At 44.6% G+C, this 23,598-nt stretch overlaps 1 protein-coding gene across 5 annotated transcripts in view; it reads right to left on the bottom strand.

Annotated features, from left to right (window-relative positions):
* Asap1 (ArfGAP with SH3 domain, ankyrin repeat and PH domain 1) overlaps positions 1–23,598 on the bottom strand; it is a 315,053-nt gene that overhangs the window by 217,149 nt on the left and 74,306 nt on the right. For 4 of the 5 annotated variants that reach the window (XM_055626359.1, XM_055626361.1, XM_055626360.1 and 1 more), the window contains exon 3: positions 19,990–20,116. In XM_055626359.1, coding sequence (XP_055482334.1) covers positions 19,990–20,116 — 127 coding nt within the window. Of the gene's footprint in view, positions 1–19,989; positions 20,287–23,598 lie in introns of those variants that run through there. The other variant, XM_055626363.1, reaches the window with a different exon arrangement.

Here is a 23,598-nt window from a genome sequence, read left to right as displayed (position 1 = left end):
ACACACACACACACACACACACACACACACACACACACACACACACAATGCAGACTAGGACAAGGTTGCACTGCAGGAAATTTTAAGTTCTTCTCATGAAAATCTACAAAATAAAACTGCAATGCCCAACATTTCCTCTCAAGGGGCACACAAAACAAGATGACAAAACTACCAACTCAACTCAAATTTACTTTCTCTGAAAGCAACACTTGCAAAGTGTTTGCAGGAGAGCCCTACTCCACTATGGCCCAGTCCGTCCGTTCTCAATTTTTCTTACAGTCAATTAAAACTACATGTCTCAGGCTTGGGAGATGTCTTGATCTGCACTGCCTCACAAGCAGGACATGAGTTTGGATCCCCAGACCTCACCTCAAAAACTGGGATGTCGTAGCACCTGTGCCCACAGCTCCAGCAACAAGGAGATGGGAGGTGGGGACAGGCAGACCCCTGGGTTAGCCTGTGAGGCCAGTTAGCCAGGACAATGTGGTAAAGTTCCAAGCCAAAGAGAGATCAAGCCAGAGGTAGAAGGCACCTGAGGACCAATAATCAAAACTATCTTCCGATCCCCACACCTCACATTTGCACAACTTACACAAATGCACACACATACATTAAAATAAAAATAATAATTATAATGATAATAATAATAAAGAAGGCCAGCCAAACTCACTTCATGTACAGAATAAAAATCTCCCAGTGTACAGGAAGGGGAACCAACCTGGTCAAGTGCATTTGACATTTAATGCAGCCCATGACTGCCAGGCTCAATGTCTCCTCAATCAGGGAAATGGCCAGTACGTTCTTTGTCCAGGTAGGCCAGGCAGCTGGAAAACCAGTGCAAACCCCTGATTCGCAGAACAACCTCTACAGGCTGAACAGTGAAGTATGAGATACTTAACGGGAGTCAATTCTCTCTACCATGCAGGCTCCAGGAATCAAACTCAGGTAGTCAAGCTTGGTGACGAACTAGCTCTTTACCCAGTGAGCAAGCATACTTGGCACTGCTGTTGCTCTTTAAAGTGAGCTGTATCTACTGATATTTTGTGTAACAGAAATGAAAACAGAAAATGGTCCAAATCCAAAACACATTTAACAAGCTGTCAGAGAAGGCACCATCACTCATCGCACAGCCCTTGGGAAACTCCAGTGAGAATTAGAGTGAAATGAGTGAAGAACACTTTGATATCATTATGAAAGCACTCCCTGACCTTTCTGAGGCCTTAAGCTTCTCCACACCTGAGAGGGAACCCCAGACGATGCTTCCAATACTTCCAATAGGGACAATGACAAATAGCTAAGGCTGTCGGAGAACCTCAGGCCAGAACTTGTGTTTACAAATAAGGAAAGGATTGGCACATCAACACAGAAAATAATGGCACAGGCTAGTAAAACTATGGGATTAATTCCAAAATATATTAAAAGATGTTGATATGTTTTCTAAGTTACAGTGTTTATCTTCTAAACGTTTTGTTTACAAATTTAAACTACCAACTGAACTCTGAATGACTAGTACATATGTCACATAAGATTATAAAAAAACAACTGATGAAAAGTGGCCACCGGGTTGTTGTCCTGTGCCACAGCCACCCAGGCAAGAGTTCTCACAGATAGTCAATATAACGTGATGCTTTTCCAGTACTGTCTCCAGTATAATAACAAAGTGAGTGGCGTCCAAAGAGAACTCCTGCTGTATGCTATAAATTCTGGCTGCTTACTAAGTAGGCTAGTCTACATAGATTGTCCACAATAATTAACAGGAAAAAGAAGGCTATAGAATCCTTTATATGTGGAAATGAGTAAAGGATTTTGTTGTTGTTGTCGTTTGTTTTTTCAGCCTATGAAAAGAAAATTAAAATACTAAAGGCTGGTTGAACCTCAGCCAGCGCTTCTCGGGAATTCTGTGACACATCTGTCCTCCTGCATTTTTGTAATAACCTTTCTACTTTCCTCTATGGTCGGCTTGACATCTCACCCATTCACAAAGACATTCTCTCTTCTAAGTTAAAGCAGAAAGCAGCCAGTGATCAGGCCTTGCCACACACCCTCGTGCCTACAAAAAAGGAGCAGCGGAGGACAGTTCCTCCTGGGGTAGCTCAGAGCTTCCATTTATGCTCAGCATTTACCATGGGGCAACAGAATATAGAGTATCTAACAGCCATTGTCATTTGGGACCTAAACTAATCTTCTAAACAAATAAACTTTACAGATGAAGAAAAGGCTGTAAGGGCTGAAACAGCGTGTCCTAGATCAGGACTAGGAAACAAACATCAAAGGAGCTCCTCACTTCATCCTGTACTCATTCATTCCATCCTCACAGCTCACACAGAAGCACAGTACAAATACCATTTTTGACACTAAGGTACCTATTTACAGAGTTTGCATGGAGAAGAGGCCTAACCACAGAAAAGTTAAGCAACTTTCCCCAAATGGCATGTTTTACTATGTGATATATCACAATAAAAAGTTCCTACCCTAATCGGCAGCTGTGAGGTTTAAAGGAGTGGACAGAATTAACCACACGGAGGAAACATTCAATAAAAATTTTCTGCTACAATTAAAGTACTCTGCCTATACCAAAGTACTCAACAAACAAGAACCAGCAGCAACAACAGAGCTTGCCTGTAGGTAAATCAAGAGGGGACAATAGTCCAACCTTTTTTAGAGAGTTTGTTTATTTTGTTTTCAAGACAGGGTTTCTCTGTATACCCCTGGCTGTCCCGGACTCGAACTCAGAGATCGACCTGCCTCTGCCTACTCAGTGTTGGGATTAAAGGCATGTGCCAGAACACCCGGCTTCTTCCGGACAGTTTTAGCGCTCAATAACCCAGCAAACCCTGCAGTATCTCTACTGCTCCTGGCTAGTCATTTCGTGCTCATCTTTTGCAAGAATGCTTTCCCTAGGGAGATGCAATGACATCTACCCTGGTGGTCTGAATGACAGTGGCCTCAATAGGCTCATATATTTGAATGTTGGGTTGGAGGAAGGATTAAGAGGGATGGTCTTGCTGGAGGAGGAGGCTTATTGGCAGTACTCACACCATTCCCAGTTGTCTAGCTCTCCTTCTCTGGCTGATGTTCATGAATCAAGATATAAGCTCTTGGCTACTGCTCCAGCGTCATGTCATGCCTGCCTGTGTGTTGCAATGCCCCCTGACATGATGGTCATGAACTGTAATGAAATTGTGAGTCCCAAATTAAATGCTTTCTTTTATAACTTGGTCATGTTTTATCACAACAAAAGAACAGTAACTAAGACACCTATCCATTCTTTCTAAGTACTAAAAGAATCCCATCAAGGTCCAACTTGGAGAATCAGTGCACTTACTGGTATTAATTACTGAATATGAGTAAGAGAAGTCACTTATAGAAACATGAAAAACCCCAAAGCAACTTCACAACATGGATAACAATTCTCCATAGTTTCAAAGACGAAGTCCCAGGCCCCCATTCATCAATCCCCAGTTAACCTTCCACAATCTAGCAGCTTCTGAGACCCTGTGGCCACATGCAACTGGGGACAGAATTATATTCAGCCAGATAGGAGGATGACAACTAAGATCAATCAAGCGAGGGTCCAATGACTCTATGAGGAAACATCAAGAATCAAGTTTGAGCTGAGGCTCTCTTCAGCTACTCTGATAAAAGGATGATGGCTTATGACAAAACCTGTGTAGACGTTTTCATTTCTGCTACTAGGAGCAGCCAGTGGGGTGTAACAGAAAAATGTGCATCCTGTGCCACGTCTCCTCTTAACCACAGGGCACGGCTGAACCTGGGTTTCCGCAGCTGAGGGCTGCAGCTCCCCGCCACAGCAGTGACTCTTGGGGAGAGCCAACAAACTCTGGCCTGGTGCTGCTGATCTGGTTTGCTTTCTGCTCCAAGTTATTATAAACCACCTGAGAGTTCACTCCTCGGCAGTACCCCTCCCCCAGCCCTCTCACCACCAGTTGCTGAGCTCTTTCCACAGAATAGGTGATTCAGAATCGAAAGGATGATGACAATAAAAATCACAAGGCTGGAGTTGGAGCTGTAGCCTACGGGGCGTAGTGCTCACCTACCCCGCATGAGCCCTGAGCTGAAACCTAACATTTCATAAAAAACCACTGTAGTTGTACACACCTTCATCCCAACTGGAGATGGCAGAAAGATAAAGGCAATCCTTGGCTACATGTTCAAGGACAACAGGGGATATATGAGAGCCTTTCTAAGAAAAAAGAAAAAAGAAAATCACAGAATTTTTTTCTGTGGGGACAGAATAATAGAAACACCCTAACATTAAGAAGTACCTTACTGTTCCATTCTTCCATGTGAGCCAAGTGGCAGTCAAAAGGAGCACATCTGAAGAGACGGGGGTTCTAAGTCTCAAGTTCAAGGATGCCTTAGTAGGCTGGACACAGACTCGTGGAGAAACTCTGCATTTGGAAAACACTAAGTCTCCCACTGCGTGGATGTGAGAGTTACTTCACCTGTACTCAGCATCTACCGGCACTCACCCACCCTGGGGGAGACTGAGTGTTAAGACAATACACACAAAGGTTCTTTGTAAACGCTGTCACATGAAAGTAAGTGCTGGAAACCTTTAAAGCAAAAACAAGCAAGCAAGCCAACTAAAACCACATACTGCAGACCGGGGCAAATAATTCTGTGCCTCCTCGTGGTAAACGGCTTGTTAGGAACGAGCCGACTCAGGTAGTAGTTTTGAACAGATCAAGAGAAGCAGAGAGGGGATGAAGACAAAGGAGTCGGGAACAGGAAGGAGCAAATGTGAGCCATGGAGTTCAACATGGTGTTGCTCTTTGCTGCTTGGAAACTTCCATCTCACTGGCTTCTAGGAATTTTCAAAATAGCATTGTTTGTGACAAAAAAAAATCATACCAAGGCTCAAAGACAAAACAAAACCAATCACTTAAAACACAGAAAACATACACTGGTGATCGGCAGGCATTTAAACCAATGGAGAACACTAACTTGAGGAGCTTTAGTCTGTGCCCCTAAGGTCAGCAGGCGGTGGCTGGGAACTTAGGGCTGAAGAGCAGTCATCTCAGTGATCTGGAAAATGAAGCACTTGACCTAATGACCTCTAAAGACTCCCTCTGGCTCTACAACTCCAAGACTGCATTATTTCCTCTGAACTCAGGGGCTCCACCTAACAGCTCCTCAGTCTCCCAGAGCATCTCCAGATTTTGAACTCCACCATGCTTTGGGCTCACAACCAGCTATGTGTGCATACATGCATGTGTGTGTTTCTTTTATTCCTTCAACCGTGTGTCAGGCTTTGGAGACAAACAAACGAATGGTAAAAATCTTCTTTATCAGTAACTGGATAGACCTGAAAACAACAGCTCAATCTGGTGGATCCCACATGAGAAAAACCTGGAGACATTAAAGAAATGAGTGTGTTCTCTCATACAACTGGGAGAAAAAATGGGTATATGTACAGCAAAAGGAAATGAAAAGCTACCAGGACCTAGGAGGCAGAAGACAGACTAAATACCAATTTGGAGGACAAAGGTTAGGCCCTAGAGGAGCAAGGACTGCAGCTTCAGAAATAAATACACATTAATTCACACTGGGTAACAATTTCTGCTGGGTGGAGAGCACCTCCCTAATGCTGCCTTCAGACTAGAAGCACTCTAGGAGAAAGAGTAGAACTAGAAATTAACGATCTCATTAGTAAGTGTTTCTGGCATTCATACTCTTGTACCTGGTGCATAAAAATGCATGTAAGCATATGTTTAAACTATGAAGTTAAAAACGTTTGTTCCACAACTACCTTTGTAGCCTGCTATGGTGCCTAACACAACAATATGCTCTCAGGGAGTCCAAAGACCTGGTTTGAACTTCAGCTCTACCATACAAGAGTTGTTCAACTTGGACAGACTAATATCAAAGTAACTATTCTTTCCTTATACAATATAACGGACTGTTAGGTGTTTACAGAACACAGCATTAAGTTCTAGCTTAATAAATAAACATTGGCTATTAAAATGTAATAGTTCCTGAAGTCTGGAGGCTGTTCAGTCATTGCAACAGATACTGTAACACTGACAGAACCCCTCACAAAAAGGAAATGCTACATGCTTTACTTTTCCTTTTTGGGGGATCATGTTGTTTGTGTTTTAGAATTGATCGGTATTCTTGCAAAGGTCCTGAGTTCAATCACCAGCAACCACATGGTGGCTGATAACCATTATAGTAAGAACTGATCGGTATTTAATGTGACTTTGGGTCATGATGTGTGTTCGGGTCCATCAGGTCAAATTAAGTCGCTAACTCAAGTGACATCACGTGTTACAGCAGAAAGTGAAATGGACACCAATCACACAACAGACAGCTCCAGAGGAAAGCACACACAATAGCAGAATGCTTGGTTGGGCAGGGGACACACAAAATGATGTATGGTTCAAGTATCAGAATCAACAGTCTTGTCCATTACTCATGCTCATTCCCAGTTAGACCCACATCAAACATCCAGGGTATCTATGCACACAAATGTGCTTGCCTGTGCACCAACTGTGGGACCCTGGGTAAGAAACTGCAGAGGTGAAGAACAGAGACTGGGACACTTGAAAGTCTGGTAATCTTAGGTTCAATCGCAGTTCTTTCCGCTTCATGACGTAGCTGGAGAAAGGAAGCCACCCACCCTCTAGTCACTCATCATCTGAAAAATTCAAGTTTTCACTACAGATACGTGATTTGCATCTTGGCAAGCCCATTTCCACAACTGACAAAAATGATCAGAGGAAGCCGATAGATTAATGAATGCAGCATCTTTAGCTTACTGTGCAGTCCGGTGCTAGATTCACACTTAAGTCACGAAGCCCTTTCATGGTTGATCGGCTTTACAAACTTTAGGGAAAGTTCCAGCGTCAAGAAGAGAAACAGGAAAGGCATTCATTTATTAAGTTTTTCATTCCAAATATGAAGCAGAAGGACAGCAGAATTCCAGAATTAAGCCAGGAGCCCCAGGGAGATATTTGCATTGTTTTCTATGCTTGTATTCTATGTTTTCTCAGCTTGGTGCTGAGATGAGTGGTGCCACACTTCTGTAATCTCAAAGCTTGTGGTCAGAGGGAGGAGGATAAAGTTCAAGGTAATCCTTGGCTACACGGCAGGTCCAAGGCCAGGCTAGTCTACATGAAACATCTCAAAAAAGAACCACGGTAATTTACCATGGATGTGGAACTGAGCACATCCTAATAAAAGTATACCTTGCCTTAAAGATGTGACCTTTGGCTGATAGCCCACCAGGAAAGGTGCTTCTAAAGGCACACTCACAGAAAGACCCAATGCTTTCAGAGGCCAAATCAGACTTAAAACGTGATTCTCTGAAATTTTTGGAATGAAGAAAGTACACTCTCTAAAAGTAACCCAAATGTTGCAAACTCAAATGTTACCGATTTAACCCCCAAAGTGGACAGGACTTTTAAAAAAAACTCAAATGTTACCAGTTCACCTGAGAAAGCAGATAGGGTTGTTTTAAAACCTCAAAAGATACCAATTCACTGGAGAAGGTGGGCTGGGCTCTCCACCCGAGAGCCAAGGCTCAAGAACAAAATCTGAATTGCAATTTGGCATAAAAAGAAAAACAAAACAAACAAATAAACAAACCATGCTGGGTCACAGCCTTCAGAACGACAAGGATAAAGTCACCTTCGCTCTCTTCCAGTTCCTCTCCTCCCCAAGATGTTCCCTTGTCTTTCAGCCCCAACCCCAGCACACTTTTTACTTTTACTGAGTGTCAGGTGGGACCCTATTAACAGGATTGTGAGTAAATGATGTGTCAGAACAAGTGGACTGCAGAAGTCACTCACTGCACAGTTCTGGTGTGGATGAATGTTTCTCCAAGAGTTCACAAATTGGAAACCTGGTCCTCAGCATAGTGGTGCTGAAGTGACAGAATTTTTAAGGTCTGTCCTTGGAGGGGATTCTCCCAGGACCCTCAGTTAGTTCTCATGAAATGGTACCTTGACAATCTGATCTCTCCTCTTCTACATACCGCCCATTCTGACACCATCCACTCTTAGTAATTACCAGAGCTATATTGATGCTGGCACCACAAGCTTCACTTCCAGAACTGTGAGCTTAATAAACCTTTTTCCTTTTTAAAGATATCTAGCTCCTGATGAAGTTCATATAATATCTGGTGAACACATAATGTCCTGGGTTCAATGCCTAGAAATGCAGCTTCATCTACTTCATTTTGGTAACAGGAAATGCTTTAAGATAAAGTAATTTTCGGCCATAGAAATGCCTCATTGACTTAACAATCAAAAGCAAAAATGCTTAGACAGCAAGGGAGATTCACTAATTATTGTCCAGAGTTCAAGCAGTTTTGAAAACATGAATTCCCTCATTAGTCCCTCTCACTCCGCATCTGAACTGCTTACCCTAGATGACTGTTACAAACTATCTAGAATTCAGTGGCTCCCACTCAGCTTAGAGGAAACAGATCATGCTTTCCTTCTCCACTGAGAAATGCCCAGGGTGTGCACATGTGTATCGTGTGTTTGTATGTTGTGTATATGTTACCTTATGTGTGTATACGCATGTGCATATATGTTTCCACTTAGAAAATAAATGCTGAGCAAGTTCTCTGGGTTACTGTTACTCTGCTGCTATACCACTAACAACAAGCAAGGCAGGGTGGCAAGGAGAGTGAGGTTTGAGCCATGGAACCCAAGCTGGATTACTGGCCCCATCATGTCATAGATGACAGGAGGGCTGGGAAATAGCAACCCCAAGATCCTTACAACAGAGCTGGTACTCAGAAAGTGAGCCGTCACCATTACTGGTGGGATAACACAATTAGTTTAGACAAAAGGACACACAATGAATTTACCATAGTGTTAAAACTGGCTGTGACACTACCTTCAAAAAAATCCAAATGCACTGGGGAATTGATAGAGCCATATAGTCTTAAGTCCAAAGACCCAAACTTGGCCACATTCCAGAACCTTTACCAGATCGGCTTTCAAGAATTATAAATCAAATAATCACTGTCATAATTTTAACCAAGTAGCTGAGTACAAACAAGGTTTAAAAGGGGGACTGGAGGAGTGTCACTACACCTGAGGTATTTGCAGTCTTTCAAAAGTAAAGACAGTAGGCTATGGAACCTAGAATGAAAATCTGGTACTGCTACTTTTCCAAATCAGTATTATTTCTAATTTCATTCTGAATACTAACCCTTAGACCCCAAGATTAGTATAGCTCTCACCTCTTATCAAGAAAAGCTTCTTTTGGCAGAGATAGAGACCATAACAGGAAGCTACAACTATTCAAAACTCGAAGAACAACTGATTGTGGAGTGCCCAGCCCCACTGAATACGTCTATAACATTATCCCTACATTTAAGGTTCAGGGAACATCACAGAAAAGAGAAAGACTGCAAGGGCTAGAGAGGCCCAGGGAACCTTACATGAGAGTGTGTCTTCTACATGACAGGGAAGTTATAGCCATGAGATCCCAACAATATGGCCACATAAAACAGGCCAGAATGATGACAACACCAGCTGACAAGCCAAGGTAGATAGGGAAACCTCATGTTGTCCCACTCTTAGATGAAGAGCTACAGACAATTAATGACTACTGAGAGAGGGAGCATCAGGAGCCCCTTAACTGTGGTCAGCTCTAAACACACATAAGTAGAAGCAACAGTAAAAATGGAACAATAATATAAAAAGAAAAAAATGTAGTAAGAATGGCTAAAAAAGGAAAAGGTAAAGACAAATATGAACATGAGTGAAAAAAAAAATCACTGCACTTCACCAGACTTTCACAAACAAGTGTTCTAAAATCAGAAGAAAAACTAATTCTGTCAGTATCCAGTGGCTGTCTTTTTCTTTTTTCCCCTATCAGGAAAATTAAAACAACAACAACAACAAACGTTGAACCTAAATAGCTAAATTCAGCAAAAGCTCATTTTTCCCCTGGCTCTACTGCACATGGCTAACATACCTGGCACTTTTTTAGGATGAGTCTGAGGTAGAAAGGGCATGAATTAGCCGAACCACCTCAGCCTAGCTCAGTCATCTGTAACACAAAACCTTGGAGTTGCAAGATAATGTCTGCAGAGTGCCCGACACAATGGCCACAGCAGACTAGATGCTTAATTGTAGTGTTTTTGTTTATGAATCTGATTTTGTTCCACTGCTTATATACAAAATGCAGAAGCCTTGGGGCAGTGACAGTGTTATTTGACTTGGCACTGCTCCATGTTCTGGGAGGCAGTGCATTTACTTGCTTTGCTGTGAAAAATATTACTGTTATTAAAGTAGGAGCAGCTGCTGGGCCAGCAGTGAGCAGCTCTTTTGATTTGCACTCTGTGGAAATAAGGAGTACCTAATTTTATGTAAACGCTACTAGTGTGAATAAACAACACAAAAGAAGGAATGAAATTCATAAAAAATAAATGATTAATGAAATACAATGGAAGACCCACCCCCATATCTTTAAAAAAAAAAAAAAGCAGACTTTTTTTTCTTCTTTCATTTGTAACTGGGTACTGAAGAAGCCATTCCACGGGAGCAAAGTAATTCTTCTCTGTCTTGGTTACTCACACTGGGAGAAAGCCAATCCAGCCAACGAGAACCTAGTCTGCTAGTCTTCCATCCATCCTGGGTACCTATGAAATGTTACTGAAAGAGTGCCATGTCATCACTTTGGATTAGATTGTTAGTCTTTCCTGACCACATCTGCAAAGCTAAAACTGGGCAGCACAGTTCTCTAACCACAACCCTTCACAGTACCCCAAATAAATAGAGTAGAAGGGTCAATGAGAGGTAAGACTTGCAGAGGGAAGTGTGGAAAAAGTACTATCTTCCAAGTGTCACCAGATAACAGGCATTTACCTATTATTTACCTACTGGCTCTCCCGACACAGGGCCTTTTGTCTCCATCCAACTCCTACTTCAGTGACATAAAAGGAGGTCAGGAACCCTGGGTCTCTGATCCAGCCTTGCTGGGTTAGCTGTGCAAACATCTCTAAGGACCACCATGTCGGGGTGAGAGGGAAAGCTTACCCCAAACAATCATAGATCCATCACCCGGCCCAAAGCTGACCAAACCAGAGGTGATCTGCTGATCCAAGCTGGGGCCAATCTGAGGTTTCCTATATGATGTGCTTTTCCCACACAAGGCACAGAGATACCAACTAGTGTCGGGAGGTTATATAGGATCAATAGTAACATTATCTGCCAGTAATCTAGAAATGAGTACTACCTTCATTGCCTGTCATTCTTCTTCTTGTGTCCCACAGAATATTCTACCAGTCTTTCCAACCAATCCAAATGCTGCTTAACTAGTTCTACTGGCGTTTTTCTTTGCTTCATGTATATATCTGTGGGGGGAGGGGTTAGAGATCTGTAATTTGCAAAAAGGACCATATGCACCTTTGTTTCCTGGGCTCCAGCATCCTTATGCACTAAGAACTGGATGATCTCTAGCTATTTTTCCAGCTCTGCTGAGCTCACACCGTAGTAAGAGAATTATCACCATTATTATAGCCCACTGCATGCCAGGTATGTTCACTACAGCCATACTAGTCTGAGCCCCTTGGGCACGAGGTCACAGAATACAAGGTATCTTTGCTATGTTAATATCAGAGTTGGGAAGAGCTTATATTTTCTTCACATCTGGCAGAGGAAGAAATGGTCTCCATTCACTTAGCTAGCTCTTTGCTTTCTGCAGTAGTTGGCACCGAATTCTAACTGCTTTGTGGTTCTTACCTCCCTGTGCCATAAGGTTCTGATTTTGTTTTCCTAACTTCTGGGTGGCTAAATTGGGTACTGTCTTATCAAAGGGGCACATATTCTAGTTCTTTGGGGAAAATTATACCGTAGCCTCAGCGTTAAGATTCAGTTCTTATGTAACTGACCGCAGCCAGCACCGTGACACAGGGCTGCACAGATGGTGCTCAGGCCCAGGAAGAGTCCACTGTGAACTCACATTTAGCTAAAACAAGTGGAGTCATGTGCTCCTAAGCTGAGCCACCCCTACTCCAGAAACAATTAAAATTCATTTTACTGACACTGCAGCAACTCAATGTCTTGACTAAAAAGAAAGATCCTTTCTACTCTAACACTCCTGCTCCAAACCAAACTAGAATTCCTTGTGGTCTCAGTGCTTCAAGCTATAATCAGCAAAGCACACTGCATTCCAGGTAGGACCAATGCATATGTGCCTCCCTCAAAACTGACAAAATCAAATATCTGCATTCATTATGTAACAAAACAGCTTATTACCCCCAAGCCTCAACGAAATCAAAAGAACAGTGTTGTACAGAATTTGATGCATCAACAGAAGGGACCCTGCAGATATATGGAAGTAAACAATAAATTAGCAGTGACTGGAGAAGGCATGGACCGTGAGGCTGCACGGGAGCCCATCAAGCTGGCCTGAATCAGAAGGCAACACAAGGCATTGGTTCCCTCACTTAAGGCCTAAGTATACAGTAACGCTGAGCTAGCCGTTTATTTCAACTCAAAACAGCTATGACCATGAGCCACAAATGGCCCAAATCTTTAGTTCTACCCTGGTTCTCCTCTTAGTCCCATCTGGGCCTCAATAACCCAGGTCCTTGAAGCACACAGGGTAGGTGCTGTCACCTGACCTCCTCTTCACCTATGTCTCAATTACATAACAATCTAATCCACCCACAGTAAACAGCAATGATCCTGAGGATAAGAGCCATCACATCATATCACAAATATAGGGATCGCCATGCCATCCCTATATGAGTACTGAGAGCTTTACATACAGACTCACTCTTTCCGTAAGGAAACCGACAGAGAAAGCTTTAGTAACCTGCCCAACAAACATATCCTAGAAATCGAAGACCTGCAGTTAACCTGGCAGGAGCGTCACCATCACCAACCCATGTGTCATTACTGGTCCATTGGTAGAGCCTCCATCCATTTACTTACTTACTAAGGAATGCTCTGGCCTCTCCCTGCCCTCCTGCCCTACGGGAGAAGCACTGACTCTACAGACTTTGATATGCACTGGCCACCTTTACCAGGTCACGAAATCACTTGATGAGTGCCTCCTGGGCTTTGTCTCCTTTGCTATGCAAAAGGACACCATTTATCAAAAGAGAAAACAGAGGTTTAGGTATGCTCCCCAGCACCATCACTTACTCACGATTAAATAACATATGCAAGAATGGATGTGCCAGGAGGTCCTCAAGTGACTAGGTGACGTGTATATGGAAACCAACACGTGAGGTTTCACGGACCCCAACACGAGGCACTTTGCAAATGCCCAGACATTCTGAACGTCCGACACAAATGGCTTTGGATGGAAACCTCTTAGCCCAGTATCAGATGCGCCATGGCCTCACACAACATGTTTTTAAGAGACCAGCACTTAACCCAAAGACTGGTATGTACAAAATGAGCTTCCTAATGTTAGTCTTATTCCCGGCTTTCTCTCTAGAAGCTAGAGGGTAGTGCTGGAGAAGAGTCCCAGCAAAGTACAAAGGGCAAGAGATAAAGAGTCAAAAAGCCCTGACTTCAACCCCCTGCCTAAGTTCCTCCTCATCTTTTGACCTCAGTCTCCACACTGAAAGCAACAGGACTGACGAAATCTGTGCAGGTCCCAGTAACTCATCAGTTTTACTCCACAGGAACGCAAAACTCGAAGTTTCTTCTGGCAAACAGTAAGCTGAGTAAGATTAACACTTTGCTTCTCCGCTTTTAGGTAGCTGTAACTGGCAACGCAAGCACGTGATCAGTGGAAGATTATCAGTACCACACTACTGGCCTGATTAGTTAATAGTCCAAATCAAACACACAACAGAATGAGAGTCATGCTGAACTACCCTAGCAGAGGTGTCCACCAACCTTTCCGTCACACTGTAACTGGTTATTAGATACTCAACACAGCTTCCACGGACCTCTTGGGATAAAGCATCCACTCAGTCAACCCTCGGCAGGATACTACTCAAGTTCCCTTTAGCGCAACTACATTCAGTTATTCCTCAGCAACAAGTATCCTGTAGAAAGGAAGGCAGTGGATGAGGATGGCCAGGTAGCTGAAGGACAGGCTCTAAGAAGCGTCCTGCACCTATGACTCCCAGTCGCAGTTCTTCAGCCGCAACTGTGGAGGTTCACAGGCAAAAGGCTGACCAACCGTTCCAGAACACATATGCCACGATGGAACCGGAAGCCCAGCTGACCAGCCTTACATAGGACTGCTGGCAGTACCATATCTGACCAAAACAACAGACTATTAAGGAAAAGGCCTAAGCAGACTAAAGCAATTGGCTCGCTTTTTCTCCTCTCTCAAAATTTTATTTAAAAATTGTGAAATATATAGAAAATAAATCTGGTTTTAAATTTAAATATCCTATATTGAAAGTCCAAGTCTGTCACCTATCCTACCAGATCATCTTAGACATTTAACCTGAGCTCTTATGTGGATATGAAAGGATGATGCTAACAGTAACATCGAATTGGCCTTTTATTATGTGAAGATGAAAACAATGTTTTTAAAATCCTAAAGATGTATATGAGGGTACACGGCATTAGTGTGGAATATAGGACTGACAGGTTCATGCCTTGCTCTAGGCTGCAGAAGTTTTGGCACACAAGGGAAGCTGCTTTCCCCGTTTTTGTATGCAAACAGTCATTGCCTTCGATAGATTCTGAGAAAACATACTCTAATCACTCGCAGACTGGACTGGAGGCTTGGCCTCCAGAGCCTAGACTACAAAGGATATAGGCATCACAGGAAGAACTGTCTTTTGTTGGTTTATCTCCAAGAGGTCAGGAACAGACCCAAATATAATTTCTCTACTTTAGGCAAAAGGGCCCACAGTCATTTTATCTAAACCCTCCAGAGAAGGGCTTTATTGATGTTGTTTGTTGTCTAAAACAACACACTCTTTGAAGGTGACTAGCTAGCTCCTGAATATATTAAGACCTGGCTTTAGAATTCCTAGGTGTAGAAGTCCACAGATTAGTACTAGAGACCTACCCTTACTTATCAAAGACCAGATCTCCAGACATCAACATGAAAGACAACACCCAAAAGTGTGATCAAAGCTTCAAAGGGTAGAGGAACAGTCACCGAGGAAGTCTGACTGGTGTGCAACAATACTCCAAGTTGGTCAAGCTGGTATTAGGTCCCAAGTTCATTTCTGACTAGCTGTGAACCAAATATACACACACACGAAATATACAGTTATCTTAAAATGCAACTATTATCAATAATAGGACAAGCATTAAGTAATAGTATGTATACATGGGGGGAAGGGCTAGAGAGAGAATGCTCAGTAGTAAAGAGCACTCGCTGCTTACAATGGACCTGGGCTTGGTTCCCAGCATCACATCACATGGTGACTCACTTCCCTCTAAGTTTAGTTCCAAGGGATCAGTCTCCTTCTTCAGGCTTCTTCAGGCAACAGGCACATACATGGTGTACAATACACACATGCAGGCAAACACTGATATACATAAAAATAAATCTTTACAAAACATAGTGTGTGTGTGTGTGTGTGTGTGTGTGTGTGTGTGTGTGTATAGCCAGCACACAGTGGAAACATCAACACCTGACAATTGTTGTTACTGTTAATTTCAAAGAGACCTCTGGCAACCTTTAATCAAATGATTCTAAGCCTTCAAAAGACTGAGTTAAGACAAGTCTCCAACCCAAGACCATTGCTGACACCCAGCTCCCTTAGAAAGGCTTTTTGAGGGCACCTTGTAGACAGCTACTCATCTCTCAATCCCTGAGCGTAGCAGCAGAATGCACTCCACAGTGTGTGCTCCGACTAGATAGCAGACTGAATTGTTTAGCTCATATTGCTTTGATGAATTTTCTGTATTAATTCTCTCGTCTACGAACTTAACCTTTCTGTCCAATGAAGAGTTACGGTTTCTTAAAATTTTTCTTCAACACCATTAGCTTTCATAAAAGTATCCAAATAATAGCCCCAGTACTGAAGCAGGGCTTGGCAATGTGACTGCCACACAGATGCTCCTCAAAGACGTGTTGAGCAGATGCTGCTCATAGGTCACTTATGTAAGTTCCACATTTCAATCTGAAACCTACATCCACAACCTTGAAGAAATAGCATACTTGAACATCACTATTAAGAATTCCCTGGAACACAGGCAGAAAGAAAAGCTACCTCTTCACGAGAACAAAACTGCAAAGGATGACAAAAGTGAAGTCTCATGTATGCACTACAAGGTCAATGAAATATGACTCTGCAGACATTTAGAATGTGTATTTCTGTGGTAACTGTGTAAAGAATTCCTTAACTCATTTTCAATTTTCTTCTCAGTAAAGTGGAGATAAGAGCAGTCCAACTCCCTTCGTACAGTTCTACATGCAGACGCTACAGAGAGGGTGCATGTAGCCACACAGCCGACTACAAGTGACCATGTATCTATCCTGTGTGCTTACAACTGGCCTTATATGGAGCAGCAACTAAAAATATGGACAAAGTTTATCTCCTCCATCAGCACCAAAGTAAAATGCTAGCCCTGGATCAAGTAACCAGACCCCCAAGGACTATGATATGCTCTCCTTTGCATCCAAGGACCAAAGTATTGGCCACTCCCAGTCTTTAAAGGGAGACTGTAACCCAGTGTCTTGGTCCGTGTTCCTAAAAATAGCTATTTGCTCCTTTCTCAAGAAAACCTTGTCTTGTGGCCACTTACCCATACCTTCCAAAGGGTCACAAGCAGAACAGCATACACAAGTATGCTCTTGTTCCTGAATAAGCCAAGTGTTGGCTTTGTGCTTGGAAACACTTATAGGCCAGGATGAAACCTTAGCAAAATTCCAGCTGATCCGTTCCTGCCTCTCAAAAGAATGTGTCCCAGCCAAAGCGTGACTGTCCAAACCATATGTGTCCTTCAGCCCTACAGGAAAAGCCTTAAAGTAAGCTCTTTGCCTCTTCTTACCATGTATATCTGGTTCATTTCCCAAAGTGCACATCCCAGGGGGGTCAAACTTAGACAGCAGCATCTGCACCACAAGGTGCACTGCTTGACAGAGATACACAACAAAGGGGCAAAGTGTCAACCCCAGATTCATAAATTTGGTGCTCTCACAGGTTTTTAGCTGAATACCATGTATATTAATTAGTCATATAAACAGCAGACAAAGTCACAAATTAACAGGAAATTCTTAACTACCAGAACTAGGAAAAGACTTGTTTCCAAACAGAAGTCCAAGCTACCCAAATTACTCCCTATTGAAGAGTTTCCACATCACCAAAAAGAAAAAAGAAAAAAAAAAAAGTACCGAAAAAATCCTTTTCTAAGAATAACCACAAAATAACACAAGCCAAATTCTTGCAATTTCCAAATCTCTCACTTGTGAAGTGTATGCAAACAAGATTTCTTGGTATGTGAACATTTTTTTTTCCCTTTTGTCTTGGGAGCAGTAATTTTTGCCCCCCCCCACCCCAATCTTTCATTTTTTTGAGACAGGGTCTTCCTATTTACCCTTGGCTGGGAACTTAAAATCCTCAGTGCCAGCACAAGTCTCCGAGTGCTGGTATCACAGTGTATGCTGCCATGACTAGAGTAGGTCCCCTGCCCTAGCACTGTTTTGAAATAAGGTCTTCCTATGCAGCCCTGGCTGGTCTGGAACTCATTAGGTAGACCAGGCTAGCTTAAAGCTTGTGGAGAATCCTGCCCCCACCGCCCAATGGCTAGGATTACAGGTAAGTCTCACCACACCCAGCCTCCTATTTCTGATCTACTTTAAGAGGTCCATAAAAATGTACCTTCTCCATATACATAAGCTTGGAAGGAAAAATAAAAATTCAACTGTGTGATTATCCAACAGTAAGAAACTAAACATACATTTCATGTGACCACACGAAGTCCAACCTCATAGAATACGATTCAAGGGTTAAAAGATGCACACTGAGGAAAATTATTTCTTAACCAATTCTGTACTCAAGTTCGGGAAAAAAAAATGACAAAATTCTGCTGCTAATTACAAATGCAACTTCTACTGGTATATTTTTGAGACAAGAATATATCAGTGTATTCTAACATGTCACTTTTGAGCTTTCTAGACTGGTTCTAATTCCTTCTCAATTTCAAGGGCCTTAGAGAAAAGAGGAGGGGGAGGAGAAAGAACACCAAAACAAACAACAAAACCTCATTTATTGCATTTGCACTGAAATGTAGTTACCTTAAACTAAGTTTAAGGCAGATGCTTGTCCGGCATTAGCCCTATTCTAAAACGTTGCTCCAATATGCACACATAACCCCACAAGCAGCACTCCAAACGCCCTTATCATCTGATGCACAAACAGAATATAGTAACACTATCTGAGTGTGCAGAAAGTCACAATTAACTGACAGCTCTAATAACAGGCACTGACGAAGTTATCTCGAAGGAAAATAACCCCAGTAGAAGCAACGTAGAACCCTTTGGAGGCATATCCACTTAGAAACGGAAAAGGATGCCACACACTCCTAGATGAGCATGTTGCAGCTTCTTACAATTACATGTGACACAATCACTGTGAGGCGGAATGCCTGGCAACTCTGTTTAATCCCTGATACTAACCATCAGGCAACTGACAGGTCACTGGGCGAGGGGGGGCATTACCTCTGGCTTTCAAATGCACCTAGTTAGGTGGTATTTCTCCACCCATTTCAACCTTCATTCCATCACTCAACAATGACTCCAGAGAAAACTCTAGAAACAAGCCTAACTGGAATAAAACAGACTATTTAGCAGCTGGCAGATAGGCAAAATGGGACCCTGAAACAACAGAAGTCTCCTGCCTCCTAACATTTCCACACCTTATACAGCCAAATACCACTTCTTCATACATTAGACAGAATGAGTACCAAGCCAAATCCAGGCAGAAGCTCAAGATTCCCTACATTACCCAGGATTAAATAAATAAATAAATACAACATGGCCTTAAAAAAAAATAAATAAATAAAATAAAGAGCTCCCTAAACCTCAAATAAACCAAGCATATAATTCTCATGGGGAAACCCTCTTCCTGACTACACTGTCGTTTTCAGCCAGGATAGGCCTGGCTGCGTAGGATGGGAATGATGTTTAGGGGCACTGAGAAACTGTGCTGAGTTTCTGGGAAACTGCCTTATTTTCACCGAGATTTTGCAGGTTTAAGTATATAGCTGTAAACCTGGGTTTACAGATTTCTCCTCACCCACCCTACTCAAACATTAATTCATCCAAAAATTTAAAAGACATAGCTTTGCCCTTCCCCCGCCCCTGAACATCCATCTGCTGGAAGGTCCAGATAAGCAAAAGTCCAGAAGCAAACAGCTTCTGGTCCCATCTACCAGTCTCATTAGCTCTGCAGGCTGCCCTGGCTACAGTTCTCTCATCAGAACCTTAGGAGTGTCCTGCGGATCTGGTGCAGCAGCCCTGAGCCCTAGAAAACCAAAGGCACTGGAGCAAGGGGAGCAGGGCGGGGACCTGTTCATATGGGCCTCCTTCCACCTGGCCTTTTGCTCACTGTAGGCACAGGAGACTAGCAGACACAGGCCAGGGATGGCAACAGTCTCAATTCGAGTTCCCTTCTACTCCTTTGGGTTTTTCCATGAGCCCTTATCTCTACAGCTAAGCCTGCCTGGTCCCGCTGGGCTGCCGAGAAGTGCATTCAGAGCCCATCTCCAAGTCGCTGGCTGGTGACCTTGGCCACGCAGCAGCCTCGCCTCTCTGCCCTCGGTGGCCTGACTGGATGTACTTTGCGGGTTAGGAAAGGGTCACAATGATGTGGAAGCGCTGAGCAGACTGCCTGGCACCCAGATAGGGTGCAAGACAGATAGAGTATCTCTCTCCTACTCAGGCGTCCAGAGCTCACTCAGTCCTTCCCCACTTCAGTCCCTGGGCTTTCAAGCCTGCAGGACCCCGGGAAGGGTAGCCAAAGGGGACAGCAAGGGCTGGGGGGGCTGCCGGAGGGGGTGTGGCTCCCCCAGCCGCCCGGCTCCCCAGAGCCCCAGCCCACCCTGCTGCCAGGCCGCCGCCTACCTCCTCCAGCAGCGTGACGGTGTTCCTGCAGTTGTGCAGCCGCGTGGTGAAGCTGGACGTGGTGGGCGAGTTGTAGTCCTCGGTGGTCTCGGCGATGAACTCGGACACGGAGATCTGGTCCGGCATCCTGCCGCGGGAGGGACGAGACACAAGCGGGGGCGGGCGTGAGTCACGGCGCAGGCTCCCGGGGCCGCCGGGCGGCTCATGAACGCCACGCGCGCAGCCAGACCCGCCGCGGCGCCCGGCCTGGCGCGCGAGGAGCGGAGCGGAGCAGAGAGGAGCAGAGCGAGCGGCGCGGAGCCCTTCAAACTGCGAGCGGCGCGCGCGGGCGGCGGCCGGGGACGCGCCTCCCCGAGCGCACGCGGGGGGGGGGGGCGGCGGGGCGGGGCGGGGCGGGGCGGGAGGCTACGGGACTGGGCGGGGCGGGAGGCTCCGCGGCGCCGACGGGCGGTGAGCCCCGGCAGACTAGGCGCTCGCTCGCTCCCGCGGCGCGGCGGGTGGCGCGCCCGCGCCGGTCACGGGGACAAACACGGAAGTGCTCTGCGCACGCGCCGCGCCCTCCCCATCCCTCCGCCGTCCCCGCCCCCCCCCCCCCGCGCGCCTTCTTTCCACCCCCACTCCCGTCTCCCCCATGCTCGGCCCCAACCTCCGAGCCACCCGCGCTGGTGCTCGTGCCCGTGGGGTTCGGGAAGCGCGCCCCACACCACGCGCGCGCGCGCACACACACACACACACACACACACACACACACACACACACACACACACAGCTTCCCCCAGTCTCCTCCAGAGCGGTTACTTCAGCGAGCTGGTTATGCGTGCTTTTTTGCAAGAAAGGGACCCCCTCCAAAATAAAAAGTTGTACGTGTTCATTTTCAGTCCCGAGTGGGTGCAAGAAGAGAGGCCGGAGGGACAGGGCGCAACCAGGCTGCCCCCTAAACGCCAATGCTGTACCAAGGCAAAGGAGAGGAAGGACTGCTTTAAAATAGTTTAATCTATATCGTCATGCAAATTTTATTTTTTCCTAACCCAGAGGAACAGCGAGGGTCAAGACATGCAAAAGTATTTCTCAGGTGCAAATGCTCTTCACTGCTACGTACAAACTAAGTTTCTTCGGAGAAAAGTACCAATTCAGCTCCAGCAGGTATCTAAAATAACCATCTAATTTCTCACCACTGACCAAATGAAGTTGATTTTTAGAACAGTAACAAAAAAAAAACCACCTAGGCCTTCGGAAGTGTCTCCGATTGGCCTACAAGGAAGCTGGTCTCCATGAAAGCCTCCTTTGGACGGCAAGCACTGAGACCCACCCAAGCCTGCCTGCCTGCTCACCATCCTGTAAGGCTAGAGGTTGTGCTCTGGTCCTTCTGTCCCATGTGGCTCAGGGACCCACGGTGAGGACTTTTCTTGCGTGGAGACCAGCAGGGAGAGGAAGATTACATGTCGGAGAGAAATGGTTCACCTCGTTAACTGCCAACAAATTCTGAGATGAGCGATGTCACAAGGGCAACCAACATTCCTGCTATCCTGAAGTTTGCTCTCCAGCAGAGGATCAGACAAATAGGGAACACCGCAGAGCAGAAGTATGAAAATGACAGGGCCATGCAAAAAAAACATGCTCAGAAAAGGCTCCTGTCAAAGTGAGCAGGAAAGAATGGGAGCAACTATGAGAAACCCTGTTGGCTGAGAATCTTGGACCCCCAGTTGCCTCACGGGAAAGTAGAGGATACGGACACTCACTCTGAAGGCCGAGTTCAAGTTCATGGATGAGGACTTGCTCCCTGAATAGGAAAAATTATGTAAAGTGTGGGCTGTTTATCACCCTGGCTTAGCCAAATCTGGTCTGTGCCTCCATGGAGGTTTTTTCCTCCATGCTCTCCAGGGCTGAAAAGTGTTTCAGCCTACTAAAGGAAGAGCTTTCAAAGAAAGCAAGCACAAATAAACACTTCCCTGGCAAAGGGAAGTGTGAGAAATACAACTTTAGGGTCATTCCTTTAAAAAAAATAAATAAAAATTAAAAAAAAAACTAGTAAATTAAGGGGTAAACACAAATGAGTACTTTCTTCCCTCAGTACTTTGAAAGTTTGGTTTGGGACAGCTGGAGGGTGAAGCACTTAGGGGGAAAATAGGCAAGAAGAGATTGGCAGCTGATGATCCATACCTGGAGGGTCAATGGATGAACTCATGTGCCATGGCTGCACAATGTACCTTGTGAATTATGAACAACCCAGAAGGAGATCCTACCTCATTTCTCACAGCATCTGGAAAATTCTGGAAGTTGGAACAAATATGACCCTTACTAGTTGGACTAACTAAGCTCCCTCAGCCTCTGTAATCATAACCCCATGCTCTCCCACAGAGCACTGACAGCAAACCAATGAGCACTAGGGTGTCCCTCTGAAAGGACCTGTCTTCCTCTGGGCTGTGAGGGAGGCTGGACTTTGATATTTAGAGCTGTCATCTAGTACCTGTCACTTCTACTAGGCTGGCAGCACTCCTCCTTTGTGTGTGGTATAAACGGTAAATATGACCTGTTATTCAGAGCTTAGACTTGGTGAATAAGTGTGCCAGTTCCCAAAGGCCTTGGATTCGACAGGTTTCGTTCCTAATACCAATATAATGTGTCACCTTGGGTTTGGGCCCCATGACTTAAAATAAGAGAGTAGGTAAGTCAAAATGACCACACGGAGCTCTCCCAGCTGGAGCTGATTTGTGCCTACACTCAGCTCTGCAGATGAAAGAATAAAGATTATTGCAGCAAGCTAAGCTTGACAATTTGTAAACAGCCAAGGATTTCTTTCTTGACTGAATTCACCAGAGAGCCCAAACTGCTGCCATCAATTGCTGTTTCAGTTTCCTCCGAAGATTATGTTATGTATCTGCTCCTCCCCTGCCTCCTCCAGCCAAGAAAGGAATATATGAACAATGAGATATTGTGCTCTGGTAAGTATATACCTCCTTAGACTGGTCTGCAATTAGAATTTCAAAGCTTCACACCTCAACCCACCATTTCTGGGGTTCATGGACCATAATCCTCTTTAAATTTGAAACCATGCCCTAGTGCAAAACATCTGTACCTCCCATTTTTCTCAAATACCCTGAACACCATTCCTGGATATCTGAAAGCAAAGAGAGTCTGGCGTGGGCAAAACTGAAAGGCTGGGTTTCTTTACAGGGAGCTACCCAGAAATACACCCTATCCTCCCCCTCCCCCCCCAAAAAAGTGCACATAGACTTGAGCTTCTGTGTACGCAGCTTTATATAAAGCAAGCACCGTCTATGGTGTCATCGTTATAACCCACCCTCAAAGGCTGTTCATGACCCACGGGCCTCTCATTCTGCTAAGCGCTCCTCAGAGCATGAAGACAGTCATCCTGCAAGGATGCTTTGTGTCCCTGAGTTGAAGCAACGAGGACAGTAGAAGCTTGTTCTGGACCGCAATAGCACTACCGACCACCGTCACCTGGGAATTGACTCAGTCACACTTCCAGTCACAAGCTTTAAGAACCAAAAGGACTCACTTGCAAGGTGACTGACAATGATCCAAAGACAGGGAACTGGAGGTGGGTGGTCAAGGGTGCTCTTTAAGCCTGAAAACCCATTTTTGCCA

Source organism: Psammomys obesus, unplaced genomic scaffold (assembly GCF_907164565.1).
Source record: "Psammomys obesus unplaced genomic scaffold, mPsaObe1.curated_primary_1811, whole genome shotgun sequence".
NCBI classification, from domain to species: domain Eukaryota; kingdom Metazoa; phylum Chordata; class Mammalia; order Rodentia; family Muridae; genus Psammomys; species Psammomys obesus.
This window is presented reverse-complemented; position numbering and strand designations above follow the sequence as displayed.